Source organism: Herpailurus yagouaroundi, unplaced genomic scaffold (assembly GCF_014898765.1).
Source record: "Herpailurus yagouaroundi ecotype Mexico unplaced genomic scaffold, PumYag 310, whole genome shotgun sequence".
In the NCBI taxonomy this organism is placed as follows: domain Eukaryota; kingdom Metazoa; phylum Chordata; class Mammalia; order Carnivora; family Felidae; genus Herpailurus; species Herpailurus yagouaroundi.
The window spans coordinates 2,207-23,381 of NW_024412527.1; the positions used below are offsets into that span (position 1 = coordinate 2,207).

The 21,175-nt window shown below is 36.5% G+C and overlaps 1 protein-coding gene across 1 annotated transcript; it reads left to right on the forward strand.

Annotated features, from left to right (window-relative positions):
• Positions 1-732: 732 nt before the first annotated feature.
• Positions 733-19,743, forward strand: PTPRC (protein tyrosine phosphatase receptor type C). Its single transcript, XM_040462371.1, has 13 exons — positions 733-872; positions 969-1,066; positions 1,777-1,902; positions 3,742-3,899; positions 4,124-4,259; positions 6,349-6,498; positions 10,838-10,928; positions 12,188-12,321; positions 12,988-13,122; positions 15,504-15,626; positions 15,849-16,027; positions 17,120-17,255; positions 18,596-19,743. Exons 1-13 carry the CDS (start codon positions 806-808, stop codon positions 18,869-18,871), a joined length of 1,809 nt encoding a protein of 602 aa, XP_040318305.1. The 5' UTR covers positions 733-805; the 3' UTR covers positions 18,872-19,743.
• Positions 19,744-21,175: the final 1,432 nt, after the last annotated feature.

Here is a 21,175-nt window from a genome sequence, read left to right on the forward strand (position 1 = left end):
TGAACGAGCTAATGTATAAATAATACTATGTCATGAGATAGAAGTTTCAAGAAGTTACTAACATTAATCCTGAATTCTTGTGGCCCATGTAACAATATTTCACCTAATGGGAGAAGGTTGGCCCATGTAACAATATTTCATCTAATGGGCGAAGGTTATCTCTCTGAAGGGCTTCTCTGATTGCTGAGGTGAATTTAAGGAATATGAGATAATTTGGAAGAAACTAGCACAATATCTTATTTGCCTCTGTCCTCCTTCTTTGCCTTGGTAATAGGAGTGGAAAAAGCAAACATTGTAGGTAATGAAATTAAAGTCACTCTTTCTCTTATCTACAATGGCAGAAAAGGAGTCTAGGGAATCGGTGGTCTATCCCAGCGCTAGTTAAAAGGTAGATGTGTGGGGATATCTCACAATGATTTATTGAAAGAAATTGAGTAAAAATCCCCAAAGCAACAGTATGGCTTGTAAGAAGGTTTAAACTGTAACAGACGGTGCTCTGAGTTGTCAGGACATAAAATATAAGAATGTCTGGACTACTTTTGTAAATTGCTGCATCATCCCGATGAGGATGAAGTCCAGTTTTCAAAATTGTTTTGGATATATAGCAAAGATACATAAAGGTCACAAATGGTGTTTGTAAGTGCTAACATGTTTGGTGCAGTTTAAAGGGTGACCATGAGTTAATAAAATCCCCCTTATGATTTGAAAATGTCCTGAGAAATCCGCAACCAAGAGACAGTGGATCTAAATTAACTTCCTCTAACTCATGATTTTGCACATAAAGAAATAATTGAGTGTTCAGTAAATGATATGCCTTTGTGTGTTTTCTGAACAGGGTTTCAAAGAACCCAGGAAATACATTGCTGCACAAGGTAATTTATCTGACAGTCTAACACTGTTTTTGAAAATTGTTTCATAGTGCTTTTAAGAAGATATTTCTTATCAGTTTGTGTTTATTTACTTCCTAGGTCCCAGGGATGAAACCGTTGATGATTTCTGGAGGATGATCTGGGAACAGAAAGCCACAGTCATTGTCATGGTCACTCGATGTGAAGAAGGAAACAGGGTAGGATTCATAGGGTAAAGGTTGGGGTTAGGAAAAGAGTGTTGAATTGTATTTCAAAACACACACACACACACACACACACACACACACGTGCTGGATGACAAAAACAGACAGTTCTCTATTTTAATCAGTATGACACTTGATTTGAACTTTTTACACATGTAGAAAAATAGTGTCCATACCTAAATATATGTATATATGAATAAAATTTAAGTGTTTCTGCTTAATTGCTGGACTTACATTTGACTCCTATTTCTTTGCACTATTGTTACAAGCTTAGTGCATTTCTGTGAAATGATTTCACAAGTACTTGAGACTACTTGAAAGAAAACTGTCCTTGGGCAGATACGTGGTAATTCATGGAATGGGACTTTAGGAAGCGTGAAAGCCTCCCTATCCTCCAGCCTGAAATTAACCACATGCAACCACATCACTTCTGCTGACAACCAAGCACATCTCCTTTTAATATGCAGCTAAGCCTGGGAAGATCATCCTCTGGCTATGTAGTATGAAGGAAATCTATCAGGGCCATTAATGGGAAATGGAATACATTTCAAGCATCACAGCTTAAGGTGTATATGTACTTAAAGGAGAATACATGAATGTTTTGAGAATTTCAGATGAATGATTTTTGTTTTGTTTTTTAAAGAGTCTTAATACATACATTTGTTTAAATGAAAAAAAAATTATTAATATTTTTTAAAATATAGAACAAGTGTGCAGAATACTGGCCGTCAATGGAAGAGGGCACACGGACTTTTGGAGATGTTGTGGTAAAGATCACAGAGCACAAAAGGTGTCCAGATTATATCATTCAGAAGTTGAACATTACAAACGTGAGTTTGTTTTATCACATATTTTTTATTTTCATATGGTTTGCCTAAAAATACAATTATGGAATTAAATGTGAGAAATTAAATCTAAGAAAAATTATTTTTAACAACCTACAGGAGGAGGAGTTGGGTTAGAACACAAGCCAGCAGGTCAAGTTAAATCACTGGTGAAAGTAGGATCTGTCTGTCCAAGTCCTATCAAAAGTATTTATAATTCTATGACTCTTGACATATAAAGAAAAGAGCTCTTTAACTGTGTTGAATAAATGACTGAATTATCGAATGAATGGTAAAATGGCCCTTATTCTCTACGGGTCTATTAATTACCATTATGGAAAGAATATACAAATGGCACAATTAAAGACTACTGTAAGAAATACAAAGCAGTAACTATGTAGTAAAGATAAAATGTTAGTTTGGAAAAAAACAGTCAGTAGGGCTTTAGATAATAGTTAAAACAGAGGTCCTCACATGTTCTAGGATACTGTTTTTATGAAAAATCCAGAATAGGCAAATTTTTTAAAAGTTTATTTATTTTGAGAGAGATAGAGTGGGGCGGGCAGAGAGAGAGAGAGAGAGAGAGAGAATTCCAAGCAGTCTCTGCACTGTCAGCGCAAAGCTTAATGTTAGAATCGAACCCACTAATTGTGAGATCATGACATAAACAGACATCAAGAGTCAGATACTTAACCGCCTGAGCCACTCAGGCGTCCCCAGAATAGGCAAATTTATGGAGTCAGAAAGCTGGTTAGGATTGCTTGGAACTGAGGGAGGTGAAGCAGGAAGAGGGATGGCTGTAATCAGTAAGAATTTCTTTTGGGAGTAGGTAATGAAAACGTCCTGTAATCAGATAGTGGTGATGATTGTACAACTCTGGGAATATAATAAAAAAAATCATACTTTAAATGAATGAATTTTATGCTATGTGAATATATCTTAAAGCTGTTTAAAGATGCAAAAACAACCCCTTTCAATTATATATTTCTTCCAAGGCCTTCTAAGGCTCCCATGGCATTACTAACTACTATGGGCCACAGAAGGCTATGGAACAGTGGTTCCACCACCAATAGTTTGTGGTTAAATACATGATGGACTTAGGCATGAGACCCCCACCCCATCCATACTTATGGGTAATATGTAGATCTGGTTGCATTGATTAGTCTCATCATTATTCTTAATTAACATAATCATTTCCCATCAGACAATTACAACCACCCAAGTCTTGTTGTTTCTTCTGTTACCTAAATGTAGGTGGTTCTTCTTCATACCAGGTCAGAGAACTATGAATTACTCATCTTGTAGTGATTATCTTGAAGTTGGGACAAATACGAGCTGTAGTCTGGGGCTGAGTTTCCTCAGTTGTCTCTCTACAGTCTGAGCTGCCCTTTCTAATGCTAAGAAGTATAGCATTAACAGAACAATTAATCAGACTTTCTTCACATGAAGAAAATTTGCTGGCCTACCAAGTGGAAATATTTCAAAGAACTGTGAGAATGGCCTTTACTTCATATCTTTTTCCACCTACCCACACTCCCATTTTTTGGTGTGTGTGTTTTTGCTGTTTGGTTTTGGCATGGCAGCATGAAAGTTCCCAGCAGTTTCCACAAACTTACCACACCTTGCTTACCTTACTGGTAAGTTATTGCTTGCTGGTTAGTGCATGCCACCCCTGCATGACATCTCAACTCCTGGTGATTAATTGGAAAGAAAAAATGTAATAATGGCTGAAAACCTTTGCATGAGGAGTTTTTGATACTGGATTCCCCCCTGCCCCCACTTATTTATGTCAGATAATTTGCTTGCAAGAAAATCATCTCAGAGAAAAAATTATCTCTCCCCTAGAAAAAAGAAAAAGCAACCGGAAGAGAGGTGACTCACATTCAGTTCACCAGCTGGCCTGACCACGGGGTTCCTGAGGATCCTCACCTGCTCCTCAAGCTGAGAAGGAGAGTGAACGCTTTCAGCAACTTCTTCAGTGGCCCCATTGTGGTGCACTGCAGGTACATGGAGAACTCCCAAGGCCGGCACCAGGGCTGTCCCAACTCTTCCTCTTGCGCTGTTAGAGAACACCCTTCCCTTTGGCGATTGCTGTTTTGGAAAACAGTCTGTGAGGAGAGACTTTTATCCTTTCCTCTGCTTCACCCCTGTTGTCTTTTCATTTCCCCGCCATGATCATGCCTTCACTTTGTTTATTTGTTTGTTTGTTTGTTTGTTGTTTTGTCAGTGCTGGTGTTGGACGCACAGGCACTTATATTGGAATTGACGCCATGCTAGAAGGCCTGGAGGCAGAGAACAAAGTGGACGTTTATGGTTATGTCGTCAAGCTAAGGCGACAGAGGTGCCTGATGGTTCAAGTGGAGGTACGTGCTCCCCTTCAATCACTGTTATCCCTTTTGCTTTTTGACTGAAGTCTTTTTGTGGTGGGAATGGTGATCTTAAAAGAAATCCAAATTCTTCTCAACTGAGTGAAAATAGTTTTCTTTTTATTTCATGAAAACTAAATCAATTGATAAGCACCAATTATAGTTAGGAACATTTCGTGTTAGTGGCTGAAAGTCCTGCAGAAGAAGGATGATTATAAATATATGTGAACAAACAAGCACACAAATTAATAATAAGATACCATTTACACATGTTAGAAAGGAAAAAAATAAACAAAAACACTGATAACTAATTTGACAGCATCTCATAAAATTAGAGCTAGGGACACGGAGTAGTAGAGTGAATAATAGTCCAGATTTTGAAGTAGACTTCCAAGGTTCCTATCTTGCTGTTAATTCTTAATGGTATGTACAGTTTCACAAGTTTCTAATGTTTCTGTGCCTCAGTTAAGTCACCTGTAAAATGGACACAGTGATATATTTACCCTATAGAGTTATGACAAAAAGGTAATCCAAGGAAAATGCATAGGCAAGTCTCTGGCACAAGTATGTAACCAGTAATTGTAAGGGATGGTTATTATTGAAAATACCTGCACTTGACCCAGCAATTCCACATATATGTATATACCCAAGGGAAGCACTTATAAATGTGCATAACTAAAAACACGTGCAAGAATGTTCATTAGGGGCACCCGGGTGGCTCAGTCGGTTAACTGTGGTTTTGGCTCATGTCACGGTTTGTGAATTTGAGCCCTGCACTGGGCTCAGAGCTAGGATCCTGCTTGGGATTCTCTCTCCCTTTCTCTCTCTGTCCCTCCCCTGCTCACACACACACTCTGTCTCTCTCAAAATAAATAAATAAACTTAAAAAAAAAAGAATGTTAAATTCAACATTGATAGAATAGCAAAAGGGAAAAAAAGGAAGCACTTTATGGGATAAAGGGCAAACAATACGTGGACACACAATTGCATGTTATGCTACAGTGAAAGGAATAATCTTAGTCTGTACCTATCTATCTGGTTACATGTTCAGATGAAAACAAAGAGTGAATAAAGTCACCAAATGAAACATGTAAGATATTATTTATACCATTTAATTTAATTTATTTATTATTATTTTTTAAAATGTTTATTCATTTTCGAGAGAGAAAGAGAGAGAGAGCAAAAGCAGAGGAGAAGCAGAGAGAGAGGAAGACAGAGGATCAGAAGTGGGCTCTACACTAACAGCAAAGAACCTGATGTGGGGTTTGAACTCACGAACCGTGACATCATGACCTGAGCTGAAGTCGATGCCTAATCCACTGAGCCACCCAGGCGCCCCAATTTACACAATTTTTAAAAAGCACACAAATTTGTACAATGCTTACAGATACATGGGTATCACTATAGAAGAATAAAAATAGATTGTCAACCAGGAACAAAAGGAAAAATTATTTCCTGTGGAAAAAATAAATGGGTTAAAAGGATATAGTCAAACTCAGGAAGCTAACATTAGTAGTTGAAGAGGCTTGAATGTTATCACAAATTTGTCACTTATTTAAAAATAGTGGATTCAAATATGATAACAATGTTAGGAGTTGTTAAATGTGGATTTGGCGTATTGTGTTTTTTTGGTAATTTTCTCTATTTTAAAAGATTCTAGAAAGTTTTTTTTTCTAATGTGTTGTATGGAATATCAATTTGATTTTTTTCCTCTTAGATATTTATTATAGTTTTATATATTAGTAATTTGACTCACTGGCTCAATAATGGTCACTGAAGGAAGTAACAGGTAATGTTTTCTAATTTTTAGGAATCAAGTAAAAGTTATGCACTACATAGTATATGTTTAATCTATGTACCAAGCTATTTGTTTTTCTGCAAAAATGATCTGAAGTGGAATTTGCTCACATTCCAGAGAACTGTGAGAGCCAAATTCCATACTATTCAAATGTTATGGGCATTGGTTTTCTTTCACAAACATTGTCCCAATCTGAGCACAATTATAGAGATGCATAATTTATTTCAATATGATTCATAAGACTAGAAGTTATCAATTAATTATCCATATTTTTCCTTGAAATTGTAGGCACAGTATATCTTGATCCACCAGGCCTTGGTGGAATACAACCAATTTGGGGAAACGGAAGTGAGTTTGTCTGAATTACATCCATATCTACCTAACATGAAGAAAAGAGATCCTCCCAGTGAGCCGTCTCCCCTAGAGGCTGAATTCCAGGTAATGATGTGATAGCAATAATAATAGTTACTAAAGTTAACTTTCACGAGGGCTATTTTCTGGGGGTGTGCATTCGGCATGATTCCTGAATTTGGGCCTCACCGTAACCAATGGAGTACAGATGAGGAAACTAAGACAAAGGGAGTTTAAGAGAAATACCTAAAAGCACACAGCTGTTAGGCAGGAGACTTGTTTAAGCCTAGAAATGCGTCCCCAGCCCTCCCCTTTTAACTATTTCTCATTAAGCTGGTATAAAATAAAGTGTCAAAATAATAGTAATACCCACAAAATTGGTCTGCCAAAGGCAATGTAGCATCTCACCTTTTAAAACTACATCTGGTTTGGGTTTGTAAAGGAAATAATTAGAGGAGTTTATGACTACTTAGGAAGTTTAACTGGCTGGAGCTGGTAGACAGAAACTAAAGGATAAATACATGTGTCCTAACCTATTTATTGGGCAATTACTCTGAAAGCCAGCCTAGGATGTAGTTCACTCATTCCAAGAATTTGTGGAGCTATCTCCAGATTGCTCAGTGGTCCAAACAAAATGTTTTGTACCTTTTCTCTTTCACTACTGATATCAAGTTTACTGAAACTGTCTGTGAACTGCCAAGCTGGTCAAATTGGAGAGTTTCACAAGACCAGGAACATGCTTTAATCGGATGCAGAATTGTTTAATGTCTTGGCTCAAAGTAAGGATGACGTGGGGGGTGGAGGTGAAGCATGTAATAATCACCACGTAACACAATCCACCAGAAGACCTGTACTATCGTGTAAGAACTAGCAGTCTACCACAGTAGTCTTGAGGGGAAGGATGTTTACTTGCTATTTTCTTGCCCTTTCAGCTGATAAATCAAGCGTATTCAGTACACTAACTCTGCTTGCCCCCCTATATGCCGTTTGGAAACACTTACGAATGCCATTTAAACATTCTTACGTAAAGCCACTAAAAGAAAGAGTAACTTCTTTCACTGAACAAATATGATTGGGGTTTTGCTCTGTGTACAATTTTGCTCCCTTTGTACAATTTTGGGCATAAGAGTCAAAGTGATTTGCAGATAGACATAGCGAGAGAGTGTAACCCAGAGACTATAACTGATGGGAGCAGTGAAATTATTCCATCTAAGCATAAAGGTAGAAAGAAGATGAGAGTAGAGATGTTGGTTAGTTCGTAGAATTGGTGATAGGAAGTTGAGGCATTTCTCATCCAATTGCCTGCTTTTTCTAAAGAGGGTATGAAGCAAGAGATCATCAGTTAAACTTTCAGGGGTACAGGAATAAGAAGAGCAAAGCAGAGCTTATGCTTCAGAAAGGGGAAAGTATATGAAATAGTTATATCAAAGTAGAAAGTTGAAATTTATGGTCATGAATTTAAAGAGAGTCATCTGGTTTCATTGTTTTCTACAGAAACATTGAAAACAGGGGCTGTGCATGCAGATAGTTGAGTTAAACCCATCTAGGATTTCTTTTTTCTTTTTTGATTTGTTTATTATTATTTATTTTTGAGAGAGACAGAGGGCAAGTGGGGGAGGGTCAGAGAGAGAAGGAGACACAGAATCTGAAGCAGGCTCCAGGGTCTGAGCTGTCAGCACAGAACCTGATGCTGGGCTTGAACCCACAAACTGCGAGGTCATGAGGTGAGCTGAAGTCGGATGCTCAACCGACTGGGCCACCCAGCCCATCCCCCACCCCCACAGAGGATTTCTTAAAGTGACAGTTTGAAAGTCCCAGGTGAAGAAATTGAGGGTGTTTGCAAATGAATGATACAGTGGTGGATGATAAAGAGCAAACTGGCCACAGAAGGACATTGGGCACATAGAGAAAATGTTAAGGACAATATATGGGAAGTTTTGATAGACTTGCACGTTGCTAAACTGAAGATACTAGAACAAATGACAGGGAAGAAAAGAGGTAATCTTCAATAATGGGATGGTTGAAATTGTAATTTTTAAGTGAACATTTGAAATGAAACTTAAAAAGGTAGAATGGAGAAAGTGGACGGCAGAGGAGTGGAGGGAAAGGTCATAGGAGGTAAAGAAGCTGAGAAGTGAAGAGACTAGAGTGTTGGCTAGATCATGCTTGTCAATGTGGAAGTAAACAAGAATGATGACAGACCTGGGGAGAAAAATTAAACAAGTCTGAAACTAAAGGAGGTGGGGTGATCCAGTAATCAGTACCTGAAGCCTCTAAAAAAGGTTAAAGGAAGGTGACGTGATTTCAGGAAAATCAAAGTAGTTGGGTGTTTGGAAGGAGAAATGAGTAGAAATGGTTTACAAGTAGAAACCGACAGCACATATCTTTTCACGCTGTGATGTATATGGGGTATGAGGGGAGAATTCAGTTTGTTTGTTTTTTTTTTTTAAAGAACTACTGCATTTTTGGCAATGTTCTCAAGGGACACTCAAGTTTCACTTGGTGCACCTGCCCCCTCCCCAGAAAAAAGGTGAAGGGACTATTGAAAGAAAAGCATTAAGATGGATGGCAGTTTGTTGACAACAGACCATGAGCACCAGAGGGCAGAGAGGAAGACATTGGTTGATGGGATATAAGACATTGAGTTTGTTGTATTTTAGGATAATCATTTAGGTAATTATTTAGTAGTAGAGCTCTAGAGAATATGGATGCCCTGGGAGGCTTAGACTCGTAGCAACTGAAACAAGCACAGACTGAGGTATGAAAACCCCTCCATGCCTTCAAGGAAGGCGAACCATTAGTTTTATCGATAATACTGGGTATTGACTAGAGGGAAGAGACCACTGGGTGACTGTTCAGACAAGAGCAAAAAAAAGTGTTGTAATACTTTCCAAGGCATCAGCTTTCAAGCAGTTCATGGAAGTGTTCAAGGGGCCTAGTATTCAATGGTGAGGTTTTCATTCATTCAGTTACACAGCAATAAATGGGGTTTGAAACAGGGTGCCATATTTAGTTTGAAAGAGCAAACCATATTTAAATATATATATATATGTGTGTGTATATATATATATATATATACACACACACTCACATGTACATCCACATGCACATATGTTTGTATGTGTATAAAATCCTGCTAAACTGTACATGATGAGCTCTCTTGGTTTAGATTATTCATCCACTTGACAAATATTTATTTAAGGACAAATGGGGAGAAAGGGCTGAAAGCAAAAAGACCTTTCAGAAGAAAGGACACTTAAACTGATAGCTAAAGGGCAAGTAGAAGTTAGAGTGACAAGGGAAAGGGCAGTCCAAGCAGAAAACACATGTGCGCATCTGCTAAGATTCAGGACAATTCAACCCCTTCCCAGGGGGAGTTGAGGACGTTGGTTTGGCTGTAGTGGAAGGGGCCTATCAAAGGGTGAGGCGGGACAGACAATCAAGAGTGCATTCCCTAAGGTTTTTGTGCAGTAGTAAAGGGATTGGTTGAATACTTCCTACCAATGATGGGAGACCTCTGAGGAGCCTCAGTGGACTCTGTTTCAAGTTTTAAGAGGATTAGAGCCAGTGAGATTGAAGATAAAGAGGCCAGTTAAGAAACTGTTGACATTTCCAAGTGAGAAATCCAAGTGGACTGTACTAAGTAGAAAGAGAGAAAAGCAAAATGATTTGAGAGCTTCACCAGCAGAAATGATAGGTCTTGCTGACTGATTAGCAACTGTGAGTGAGAGGAAAAGCAGTAGGGAAGGCATTAACAAATCAATTATCAATTATTTGAAGCATGAGCCAAATCTCCTGTGAATACCGTATCTGGAGAGTTTATTTATGATCATTTAAAAATAATTTACCGTTACCCCTTGCAATATGGATAATAATCAACATCTGCATAGTGCTTCAACTTATACAAGAACAAACCATGCTATTTTGCTTTTCAGCAGCTCTTTAGTAGGAAACATATTTTGTTATATAATTGTACATATTTAGTTCAAAATTTCCATGTCAAAAATATTAAATGCTGGGGCGCCTGGGTGGCTCAGTCGGTTAAGCGACTGACTTCGGCTCAGGTCATGATCTCACAGTTCATGGGTTCGAGCCCCATGTCGGTCTCTGTGCTAACAGCTCAGACCCTGGATCCTGCTTCGGATTCTGTGTCTCCCTCACACTCTGCCCCTCCCTTGCTCACACTCTGTGTCTCTCTCAAAAAAAATAAATAAAACATTAAAAAATTAAAAAAAAACATATTAAATGCTTGAACAATTAAAAGGAAAAATTCAGAGGCAAATGTAAAAATTGTGAACTATGGGAAATGCATGTAAATTTCACAAAACTCGATGAAATACTTTAGGGAGCATCTTATGTCACAATAATAAACAAAAGCAATATTTACATCTTAAAAGGAGTGTTCCATTCTATTTTTTACCCTCAGAGACTTCCCTCGTATAGGAGCTGGAGGACACAGCACATTGGAAATCAAGAACAAAATAAAAGTAAAAACAGGAACTCTAACATCATTCCATGTATGTAGTTCATTTTATGTTATTTATTTATTTTTTTGGTATTGGATAAAATTAAACTCTCTTTTGGACTTGCTTAATGTAAGATGCACACACACAAATTACGTTGAAGCAAATTTTCAACATTGGATTGACAGTAGAGAATAGCTAAGAGTCTGTTTATATTTAATTATAACAAATTCTTTGAAAGTCCAATTCCAAAGAATTTTGGACTTTGGAGGATAGACTGTATTCAGTATTTTCATTCTACCAATTATTTCTGAAATGGGTTGTCAGAAAGACGTATCCTCTGCAGGTGGGAGAAAAAAAGGCCTAGTCTTCTTTACTAGTTCTCTCTCATCTTTAGTTAATTTCAGTTATTTGTTTCAGGGTAATTGCCAGTAGCAAAAATTATTTCTTTTTTTCTTTCTGTGTTCTCTTCATCCCTTCCTTCTATCTGGGAGATTGACAGTAGGTAGAAACTACCTTATAAACAGTTAATCATCAAATTTAACAGATCAATGCATGTACAGTTTCCATACTTGAATTCTGTTATTTAAGAATCAGTAGGTAATGTCTGATAAAACTATAATTTTATTCATTGGCATAAATTAAAATTAGCATGGAGAAAATATAACCCAAGCTAATAAACTAGACAGCTGGATAAATCATATCAATATGTGGTTGACCTAGTTAATTTCTGAAGTCTTTATAAATATTAGTTCAAAATCTGAAGTTGATGGTTATATAGCTAATCAGATCATTTGATTAGGAAATTATAGATTAAAGAGATTGAGAAAGTGAGAAATTATGGGACTAAATAATTTTCTTGGTTAAATAATAAGTCATCTGAGATACTTGTTAGATTATTAATTTGATGTTAATTGCATAATTAAGAAATTAGGTTTTTACCTAAACTATGCATTTCTTTAATTTCTTTATGAATTTAAGCTTATATCTAGCAGAATGATGATATTTCATGGGAAACTAAAGTATATGTGTCAAAGATCGAATGATATATTGGAATATTATGGTATCTATCTGTTGTTTAACACAGAGGTATATCCCATGTTTTTCCAAGAAACTTTTTGTGACCTTCTTTTTCTTAGATTGCATTTTTATAATCTGTTAATCACTAAGAACTGAATTTTATGTAGGGTCTCATTTCATATAGATTAGTAAATTTCCATGATGCAATCTGTCACTTCTCTAATTTCTACCTGACAATCAAGCAGAGATTTGATTTTTTAAAGAAAGACTTACTACTAATTTATTTTACATAGATGACTTTAACAGAGTGCCACTTAAACATGAACTAGAGATGAGCAAAGAGAGTGAGCATGATTCAGATGAATCTTCTGATGATGACAGTGACTCAGAGGAAACAAGTAAATACATCAATGCGTCATTTATAATGGTAGGTACTTAAATTTCCAAAGCCCAGGATCTAACCCTTTGAAAAATCTACTATATTACTATGGCCATTCATTAAGTGAATTTATAAAAGAATTATGAGCTTAGCCATAACTATATATTGATTGATAAAAAAGTGTTAATTTTTAATACTATATTTTAACTTACTGAAAGACTTAAAGATATCCAAACCTAATGGGTTGATACAAAATAAAACAATGCTTATTGGTTACAATTTATGACAAACATGTCTCTTCATATTAGTTTGAAAAATAATACAGTTTGAGAAAATACATCAATTAGGTAGAGACATGATGAAGATAATTTGAAATGCTTATGTATTTTCTTTTTCAACCACATTAACTTTTTAAAACTTTTTGGAAGGGAAAACTTGTTAGGTTTGTTAGGATAGTGTATGTTCTAAACTTGATTTCATACTATTAGCTAAGTATTGTCATAAACCAAATAAGTATTTTACATAAAGATACCATATTGTTTCTAGGACCTAAGAATCTTAATGTTTTTATATGAAAGCATGGATATCAAATTAAGTGACAATATTTCCAAATAGTTATGTTAAGAAGCCACTGCTCTCTCACCAGTGAGCAAGAGTAACAGATTCTCTCTCTCTCTCTCTTTCCCTCTCTCTCTCTTTCTCTCTCTTTTAAAGAGTTACTGGAAACCTGAAGTGATGATTGCTGCTCAGGGACCACTAAAAGAGACCATTGGCGACTTTTGGCAGATGATATTCCAAAGAAAAGTCAAAGTTATTGTTATGCTGACAGGGCTGAAGAACGGAGACCAGGTTTGTACTTTTAAGAATATTTTTTGTTTTTCTGTCATAAAATATCATTCGCCATTCTTGGATTACTTGCTGGATATACCCAAGTGTTTTTGACCCTTCGTCACACAGTTGCCTTTGTTCATCCTTACCATCTTCCATCCCAGTGTTGGCCTATAGCAACTCATGTCTGGTTTTGACCATCTCTCATGTGGCCCTTGTCTGGTACTGCACACCATCTGCGGATCAACTTTGCTTGTCTGTTTGTTTTCTTGTTTTATTTATTTATTTGAGAGAGAAGGAGAGGGGTCGGGGGAGGGGCAGGGGGAGGAGGGCAGAGGATCTGAAGTGGCTCCATGTGGGGCTTGAACTCATAGACCGTGAGATTTTGACCTGAGCTAAAGTCGGACGCTTAACCAACTGAGCCACCCAGCCACCCCCAACTGTGGATCATCTAATGCACAGCTGTCTCTATGTCGCTCCTTGCTACAAACAAGTAGCAACTGACACGTTTTCCTCCTATTTTCTTCAAGATGAGAACCAGACTCCTCAGTTTGATATTGAAGACCCTCAATAACCAGACCCTCATATATCTTTCCATTTTCTTCATATTTTTATGTTTTCCATAATTTCTATTCTGGACAAGGTTTTCTGACTGAATCTTAACACACAATCTACATTTTCATCACTGAGACTTAATTTACTGGCATTTCATATATCTAAAGTGCCCTCTATTCCCATTTTGATCCTTTTCTTCTAGAAAAGGATCCTTCTAGATCCTTCTAGAAAAGGATCAAAATGGGAATAGAGGGCACATTTAGATATATGAACTCCTTATATTTAGGAGTTTAGATAGAACTCCTTAAAAATTTATCTAAATCCTGCCTTCTTTACGTTCATGTAATATTCAGCATTATAAAATTCTATAGTTGGAGGTGAACCTAAGGTCCATTTTGATCTGCTTAATGCCTATGACATGTATTTGATCTTCTGCTTAATACTTTGAGTTATCTAAATTTCTCTGGTAGTAGATTTTACTTAGTTTTAGCACCTAACACATTATATGGCATATGTTAAAGCTTATTTAATTTTTTTTTACATTTATTTATTATCGAGAGACAGAGAGTGACAGAGCATGAGCATGGGAGTGGCCGAGAGATGGGAAGACACAGAATCCAAAGCAGGCTCCAGGCTCCGAGCTGTCAGTACAGAGCCCTACGCGGGGCTCGAACCCACAAACCGAGAGATCATGACCTGAGCTGAAGTTGGATGCTTAACCAACTGAGCCACCCAGGCACCCCTATGTTAAAGCCTATTTAATGAACACTCTCATAAGCATGCAGTTATATGCCTTCTCTTTCTCTCTGTCTTCTCTTTGTTTCCCTATCCCTGACATAGAATGTTGTTTTTATTTTATGGGGTTTTTTTCTTTTCCTTTTTATTTTTTTAAATGTTTTTTATTTATTTTTGAGAAAGAGAGACAGAGAGAGAGAGAGAGAGCACACATGAGTGCAAGTAGGGGAGGGGCAGAGAGAGAGGGAGACACAGAATCCGAAGCAGGCTACAGGCTCCAAGCTGTCAGCACAGAGCCCCACATGGGGCTCAAACTCATGGACCACGAGATAATGACCCAGGCCACAATCTGACGCTCAACCAACCGAGCCACCTAGGCACCCTACTTTTTTTTTTGTAATAACTTGTTAGGAATTCCAGCATGGTATTCTAGCAATTATTTTTTTCATCAAACTGTGAAAACTGGAAAATGAAATGGTAGTTTAGGCATCTGCCTGTTGTTGTCGGAAGTTGTGGAACTGTAGTTGGTACAGAGCCATTTGCAGAGAGAGAACACACTTTTGTGACCCACCTACCCTTCAATCTGACCCTTTACTTAGATTTGCAGTTAACTTATAAAAAACTGCTCATGGTGTTGGTCATCAAGATACAGCGACAAAGCACTAAAGGATGAAATCTCCTTCCTCAAAGACCACTGGAGGGACAGTGAGACTTGTTATGGCAGGGGTCATGATCAACACCAGCTCAATCTATAAATTTTGAAGAGGTGATAATAAGGGTATGGAAGGGAGAAACAAATCTCAAAGACCTACACTAGCAGTGACAGAGCCACTCCAGTGATGTCCTGGCCACTTTAGGTATTTCTCAGTTCCCTTGATTTGCACAAGCAAACACCAGGTATTGTAGAATAGATGTCCAAGATACTTAAGATAGATTGTAGAGTTTTATGGACAACTTTTAATTTTGGAACACAATTAGTAATTTCAACTTAATAGAATGGGAGGAAAGAGAGAGAGGAGAGAGACGGAGACAGTAAGAGGTGATCTCAATGTGTTAAAAAGCAAACAGAACACTTGTGAAGAAGGTGTTGAATCATGTTCTTTCTTATCTAGGAAGTCTGTGCTCAGTACTGGGGAGAAGGAAAGCAGACATATGGAGATATACAAGTTGATATGAAAGACACCAACCAATCTTCAGCTTATACCCTCCGTGTATTTGAACTGAGACATTCCAAGGTACATAAATAATTTCAGGAGTATATATTTTTGATCTGGTGATTGGTCTGGTAGAAGAACTAATAAACATTACTCTGTAAAAGTAAAGCAAAAGGTATATAATGTTTTATTATAACTTTAGGATGAGTTAAATGAAAGTAATTGTGAAGAAAATGTGACTATCAAGTTATTAGAGGGACTGAACCTTCCGTGAGTTAATGTTCTCTTCTTTTCTGGTTTTAGAGGAAAGATTTTCGGACTGTGTACCAGTACCAGTATAATAACTGGAATGTGGATGAGCTTCCTCCAGAACCCAAAGAATTAATCTCTATGATTCAGATTCTCAAAGAAAAACTTCCCAAGAAGAATTCCACTGAAGGAACTAAGCATCACAAGAATGTGCCTCTCCTCATTCACTGCGGGTGGGTGGGATTTGATAGCATATTCTCTAAAAAATCTTCATAATGCTTGACTTCATGGTCCACACTTCCCATTAGATTATTTATGCTAATACATAAAATGCAGGCCCACACTGAAAGCCTCTTGTGGAATCAGTCACTCTCTCAGGTTTGCTCCCACAGCATAGCTCTTACAGAAATATGATAGAAATGATTATAGTGTAATCATTTTAGTCTGTAAATTTCTTACTACCAGTGTCATATCATCTTTCAGTCCCAGTGCCTAACATTGAATCTGGAATGTCATATGTCCTGGTTGAGTTAATGAATGAATGGAAGGATGCATGAACAGATGGATGGATATTACATTTTATTTATGCTTCTATGCACTGATCCAGTCTATTAGGTGTTAACAGAATCCAGAGGAATGAATGCTTTGTCATCAGCAAACATATTATAAGTTGTATATTAATTGAAAAGACTTGAATAAATAAAATCCTGCTAATAACATATTCTTTAAATTGAATATTTATTATAATGTAACATGCTTCTCACAGTTAGGTAAATTATCGAGTTGTCCTCTTTTTAATGAAAAATTTCACCAAGCATCAGTTTTCTATTGATCCAGAAATGTGGACATTTGTAAAAGCATTAGAGAAACAGAAGAGAGGAGAAAAAGCATGCAGTCTAATAATATACAAAATATTGGGTCCAGGATTTCTGGTTTCATTGATTTCTAGTCATGTCTTTCTTTTTCCTAAATCTCGATGTCCTCATCTGCAAATTGGAATTATGAAAGTTGTCCTAATAACTTCAGATGTAAATAAAAATACATTATGATCTATAAGGTGTTAAACAGAGGAAAAAATATGCTTAAAGCCTAAGACAATTATTTTTTTTAAGTATAAGATTATTATAATCTCAAACTGAAAAAAGTTTGTCCGAAAAATGGATTTAGCAGAAATGTTTTGCTCTTACAAGATTGGAATACTATAATTACAATAAACATGAAGTGAAGAATGCATTCTATCTCTCCCTTTCAGTTTTTATTCTAATATAACTTTTTCCATAAAATGTAGAATTATTTTCTTTTTAAATCTTTTTTTCCTCTTACAGAGATGGATCTCAGCAAACAGGACTGTTTTGTGCTTTGTTAAATCTCTTGGAAAGTGCAGAAACGGAAGAAGTGATAGATGTTTTTCAAGTAGTAAAATCTCTGCGCAGAGCTAGACCAGGAATGGTTCCCACATTTGTAAGTAGACCTTATAGCTGTTTTTGATGTGTTTTGCATTTTTATTTTGACGCTTTCTTCTCTCTCCCTCTTCTCCAATCCTCTCCTTTCTTTTCCTTTTCTTGTCTTCTGGTCACTGTTCTATTCTTTTTCATATTCCTTTTTTACATGACGATTCACGTGAAATTATCATTAATATAAATAAGAGACCTAACTGGAGCTTGCCAGCAATTTGTTATGGCAATTCATGTCAGACATTTCTTCAAGCGCTCATGAATTCCCTAATTTCCCCCATCTTTACTCCTGTATTAATGTGTACTGCTGTGTAACAAAGCACTCCAAAATTAGTGGCAGAAAAAAAAACACGTTTATTATAGTTCAATAGTATATTGGAGCAATGAAATCTTTCTGCCAATGACGTCAGGTTCAGCCAATCTAGACCAAGCTCACTCATAGGTTTGCTGCTGTTGATATGTCCACTAAGCTTGGCTTGTCCAAAATGATCTCTACGACCAGCAGATTGGCAGTCGCTGGCATTTAGCTCTGGCAACAGGGATGAGTAGAATGCAGGTCTCTCTGTCTCCAAAAAACAAGCCCACGCATATTCACGTAAAAGTGGTAGAGCTCCAAGGAGTAGGGTGGCAGGGCGCACGACCCCTTGAGGTTTAGGCTTGAAACTGGCACAATGTGCCCTCCTCTGTGTTTTCTTATCTAAGCAAGTCACAGGGGCAGCTCAGCTTTAAGAATGTGGAGATCGACCCCGCCTCTTCTCGAAAGGGTCTGCAAAGTCACATTGCAAAGAAGTGTGGATTCAGAGAGGATAATAAGTGTGGCAGTTTTGTAATCAATCAAGCATGGATCTTCTGCAGCTGGCAGAAGGCAATCTGGAAATTAATAACCAGTCGCCATATAAACTTAGCTACTCACTCAAATATATGCAACTTTTAATTATGTATGACACTAAACTTGCATATATTGATTTTAAAAGTGTACTGAGTGCCTGTTATGTGCTCTTGCCATTAAAAGACTCACCATTTAGCATGAGGAAAAGGCAGATATTTATTAAACAGTATAGTAGTTGAAATGACAGAGATTATAAGAAGGACACAAATGAGGGCACTTAATTTAACCTATGGGGATCAGGATAGGCTTCCTGAAGCATTAACCTCAAAAAGTGGCATCTTGGGCCATGTCACGGAAATGAGACACCTCGTGGCCTGTGAGGGGAATGAACAAGTAAGAATGACCAAGACTTCCAAGTAAATTAATAGTTCTTGCTAATTTTCATCTGATATACAAATAATTACATAAACCTCCTTTATAATAATTACATAATCTTTCTTGCTTCTTTCTTTTACTAGGAGCAATACCAATTCCTATACGATATCGTTGCTAGTGCCTATCCTGCCCAGAATGGACAAATAAAGAAAAGCAACAATCAAGAAGATAAAATTGAATTTGATAATGAATTGGACAAAGCAAAACAGGATGCTAATTGTGTGAGTTCACCTGATGCCCTTGATAAGGCCAATGAAGGAAATAAAGAAGATGAAGGTGCTAAAGTCACAAGTAGCCCTGAGGAGCCAGAACATTCCGCCAATGGTCCTGCGAGTCCAGGTTTAACTCAAAGTGCATAGGAAAAGATGTATACAGGACTCATTGTGTTGTGTTATTTCTATTTTTCTAGGAGTAGGATGGCAAAATAGATAAACAGTGGATTAACGAAGTGCATTGGACCAATATTTGTGAGAACTTTCTATTTTGCTACAGTAGAAACATATTTAAGATAGTTTTGCTAAAATGTTTTGTACAGTCTTTTGCATATGTTAAAATTTTACCCACGATTAAGCAAAAAATAACGTCTTTGTAGACTTAGATTGTGTGTGTGTGTATGTGTGTGTGTGTGTGTGTGTGAGAGAGAGAGAGAGACACAGAGACAGAGACAGAGAGAAACAGAGATGGCAACAGGAAAGGGAGAGAGGATGCTTTTAAGTGAATTTAAGTGCTTTTGAGAAACCTTGCCTTTTTTTGTAGAAAAAACCCATTTTATGTTGAACATATTAATTTAGCTTAAAGGACCTATTTTTTAAATCATAAATTGTGTGTGGGATCTAAGAATAAAATGTACATTTCTGAAACGACCTCAAGATGTCCTCCTTGTTCTACTCATATAAATCTTATAGTTTACTATTTTACTTCTAGAAATAGACATAAAAGTAGTGTGTGTGTGTGTGTGTGTGTGTGTGTGTTTGTGTAGTTACTACAAGAAAGTTAACTATATTAACATTTGGAAATCTTACATTCCATATGTTAGCATTTAGTCCCTATCTTTCAAGTTCATTTAATCTAATTTAAAATTTTCAAGCAAGCCTATCTTGTTATAGTCACATGGTGTTTATAATTTTGCAGTAATCTCTGTATAATATGTGAAATTCATTGCTTGATACTTTTGACCAAAAATTATGTGTGTTGCAGTTGAATTTAAATAAACATCTTTAAACAAATGCAATAGATATTAATATTCATAGGATAAAAATAGAATTATGCAAATGTATTTGTGTGAAATATTTACATTTGAAACCTAATCTAGCTATTTTTACGGAATGCAATCCCGATATGAGAAATGTAATATTGCACATGCATATTTTCCATGCTAAAGTTTATCCTTGACTTTCACCCAAGGACATTTACTTTGTTTTTACCCATTCTATTTTACTTTATTTTAATTCCAGTATAGTTAACATATAGTCTTGTATTAGTTTCAGGTGTACAATATAGTGACTCAACAATCCCATACATCACCCAGTGCTCATCACAACAGAAGTGCATTTGCTTTGAATTTCTCAAATGCTTAGACTACAATAGCCAAATTATGGAAAGAGCCCAAGTGTCCATTGATTGATGAATGGATAAAGAATATGTGATACATATACACAATGGAGTATTACTCAGAATTAAAAAAGAATGAAACCTTGCCATTTGCAATGACTTGGGTGGAGCCAGAGAGTATTATGCTAAGCAAGATAAGTCAATCAGAGAAAGACAAATACCATGATTTCACTCATATGTGGAATTTAGGAAGCAAAACAAATGAGCAGAGGGAAAAAAAAAAGAGAAAGAGAAAGAGAGAGACAAAGCAAGAAACAGACTCTTAGCTACAGAGACCAAATTGACGGTTACTAGAGGGGAGGTGGGTGTGGGCATGGGTTAAATAGGTGATGGGTATTAAGGAGGGCACTTGTCATGATGAGCACAGGGTGATGTATGGAAGTGAATCACTATATTGTACACCTGAAACGAATATTACACTGTATATTAACTAACTGGAATGTAAATAAAAATTAAAAAAATTCTTAGACTGCTTTTACCAGAGATTGACATCAATAATCATAATAAAATCCAATCATTATATTTTCTTATATGTAACATATTGTGTTACATGTTCATATATGAACCATGTAAGCACATACTAAAATATAAGCTTAATGCAATGAACATTTGTACAGCAATGTCACAGGTCTCAATTGCTTTAAAAGATCCATGGTCTAACAATTGCTTAGGATCTATAAAAAAAATTAAGAAAAATGGTATTTTTCAAAAAGTAATGAAGAACAATCTTTTTGGTGAATTCTGCATCAGCATATTACATTAATTCCACTACCTTTAGGTTGGCTCGGTTTTCTGTATCTTCTCTCTCTTGACTGATTTGAAGTGTCTTAACTATACATCATCAGTTGCTTTCCATCCAATTTATCTTATGTTCATCTTTCTAATTCTTTTATTGGACATGTGAAATTAGGAATCAATTCTTACATTATTGGACAGTACCTTGTTAACTATGAGAAGAGGTGAATTTTAGAATGAAACAATAGTTTCTAATTTATACTGAGTTTATTTACTGTCTCCTTACTTATTAATAAGAAAAGGGGGTTGAGAAGCAT

Excerpts from the sequence above, each read along its gene's own strand:
- PTPRC (XM_040462371.1), top strand. The coding sequence starts at position 806 with ATGATATGCCTTTGTGTGTTTTCTGAACAGGGTTTCAAAGAACCCAGG. Across the intron at positions 13,123-15,503 it reads GGCTGAAGAACGGAGACCAG|GAAGTCTGTGCTCAGTACTG; the intron begins GTTTGTACTTTT and ends TTTCTTATCTAG. Across the intron at positions 16,028-17,119 it reads CCTCTCCTCATTCACTGCGG|AGATGGATCTCAGCAAACAG; the intron begins GTGGGTGGGATT and ends TTCCTCTTACAG.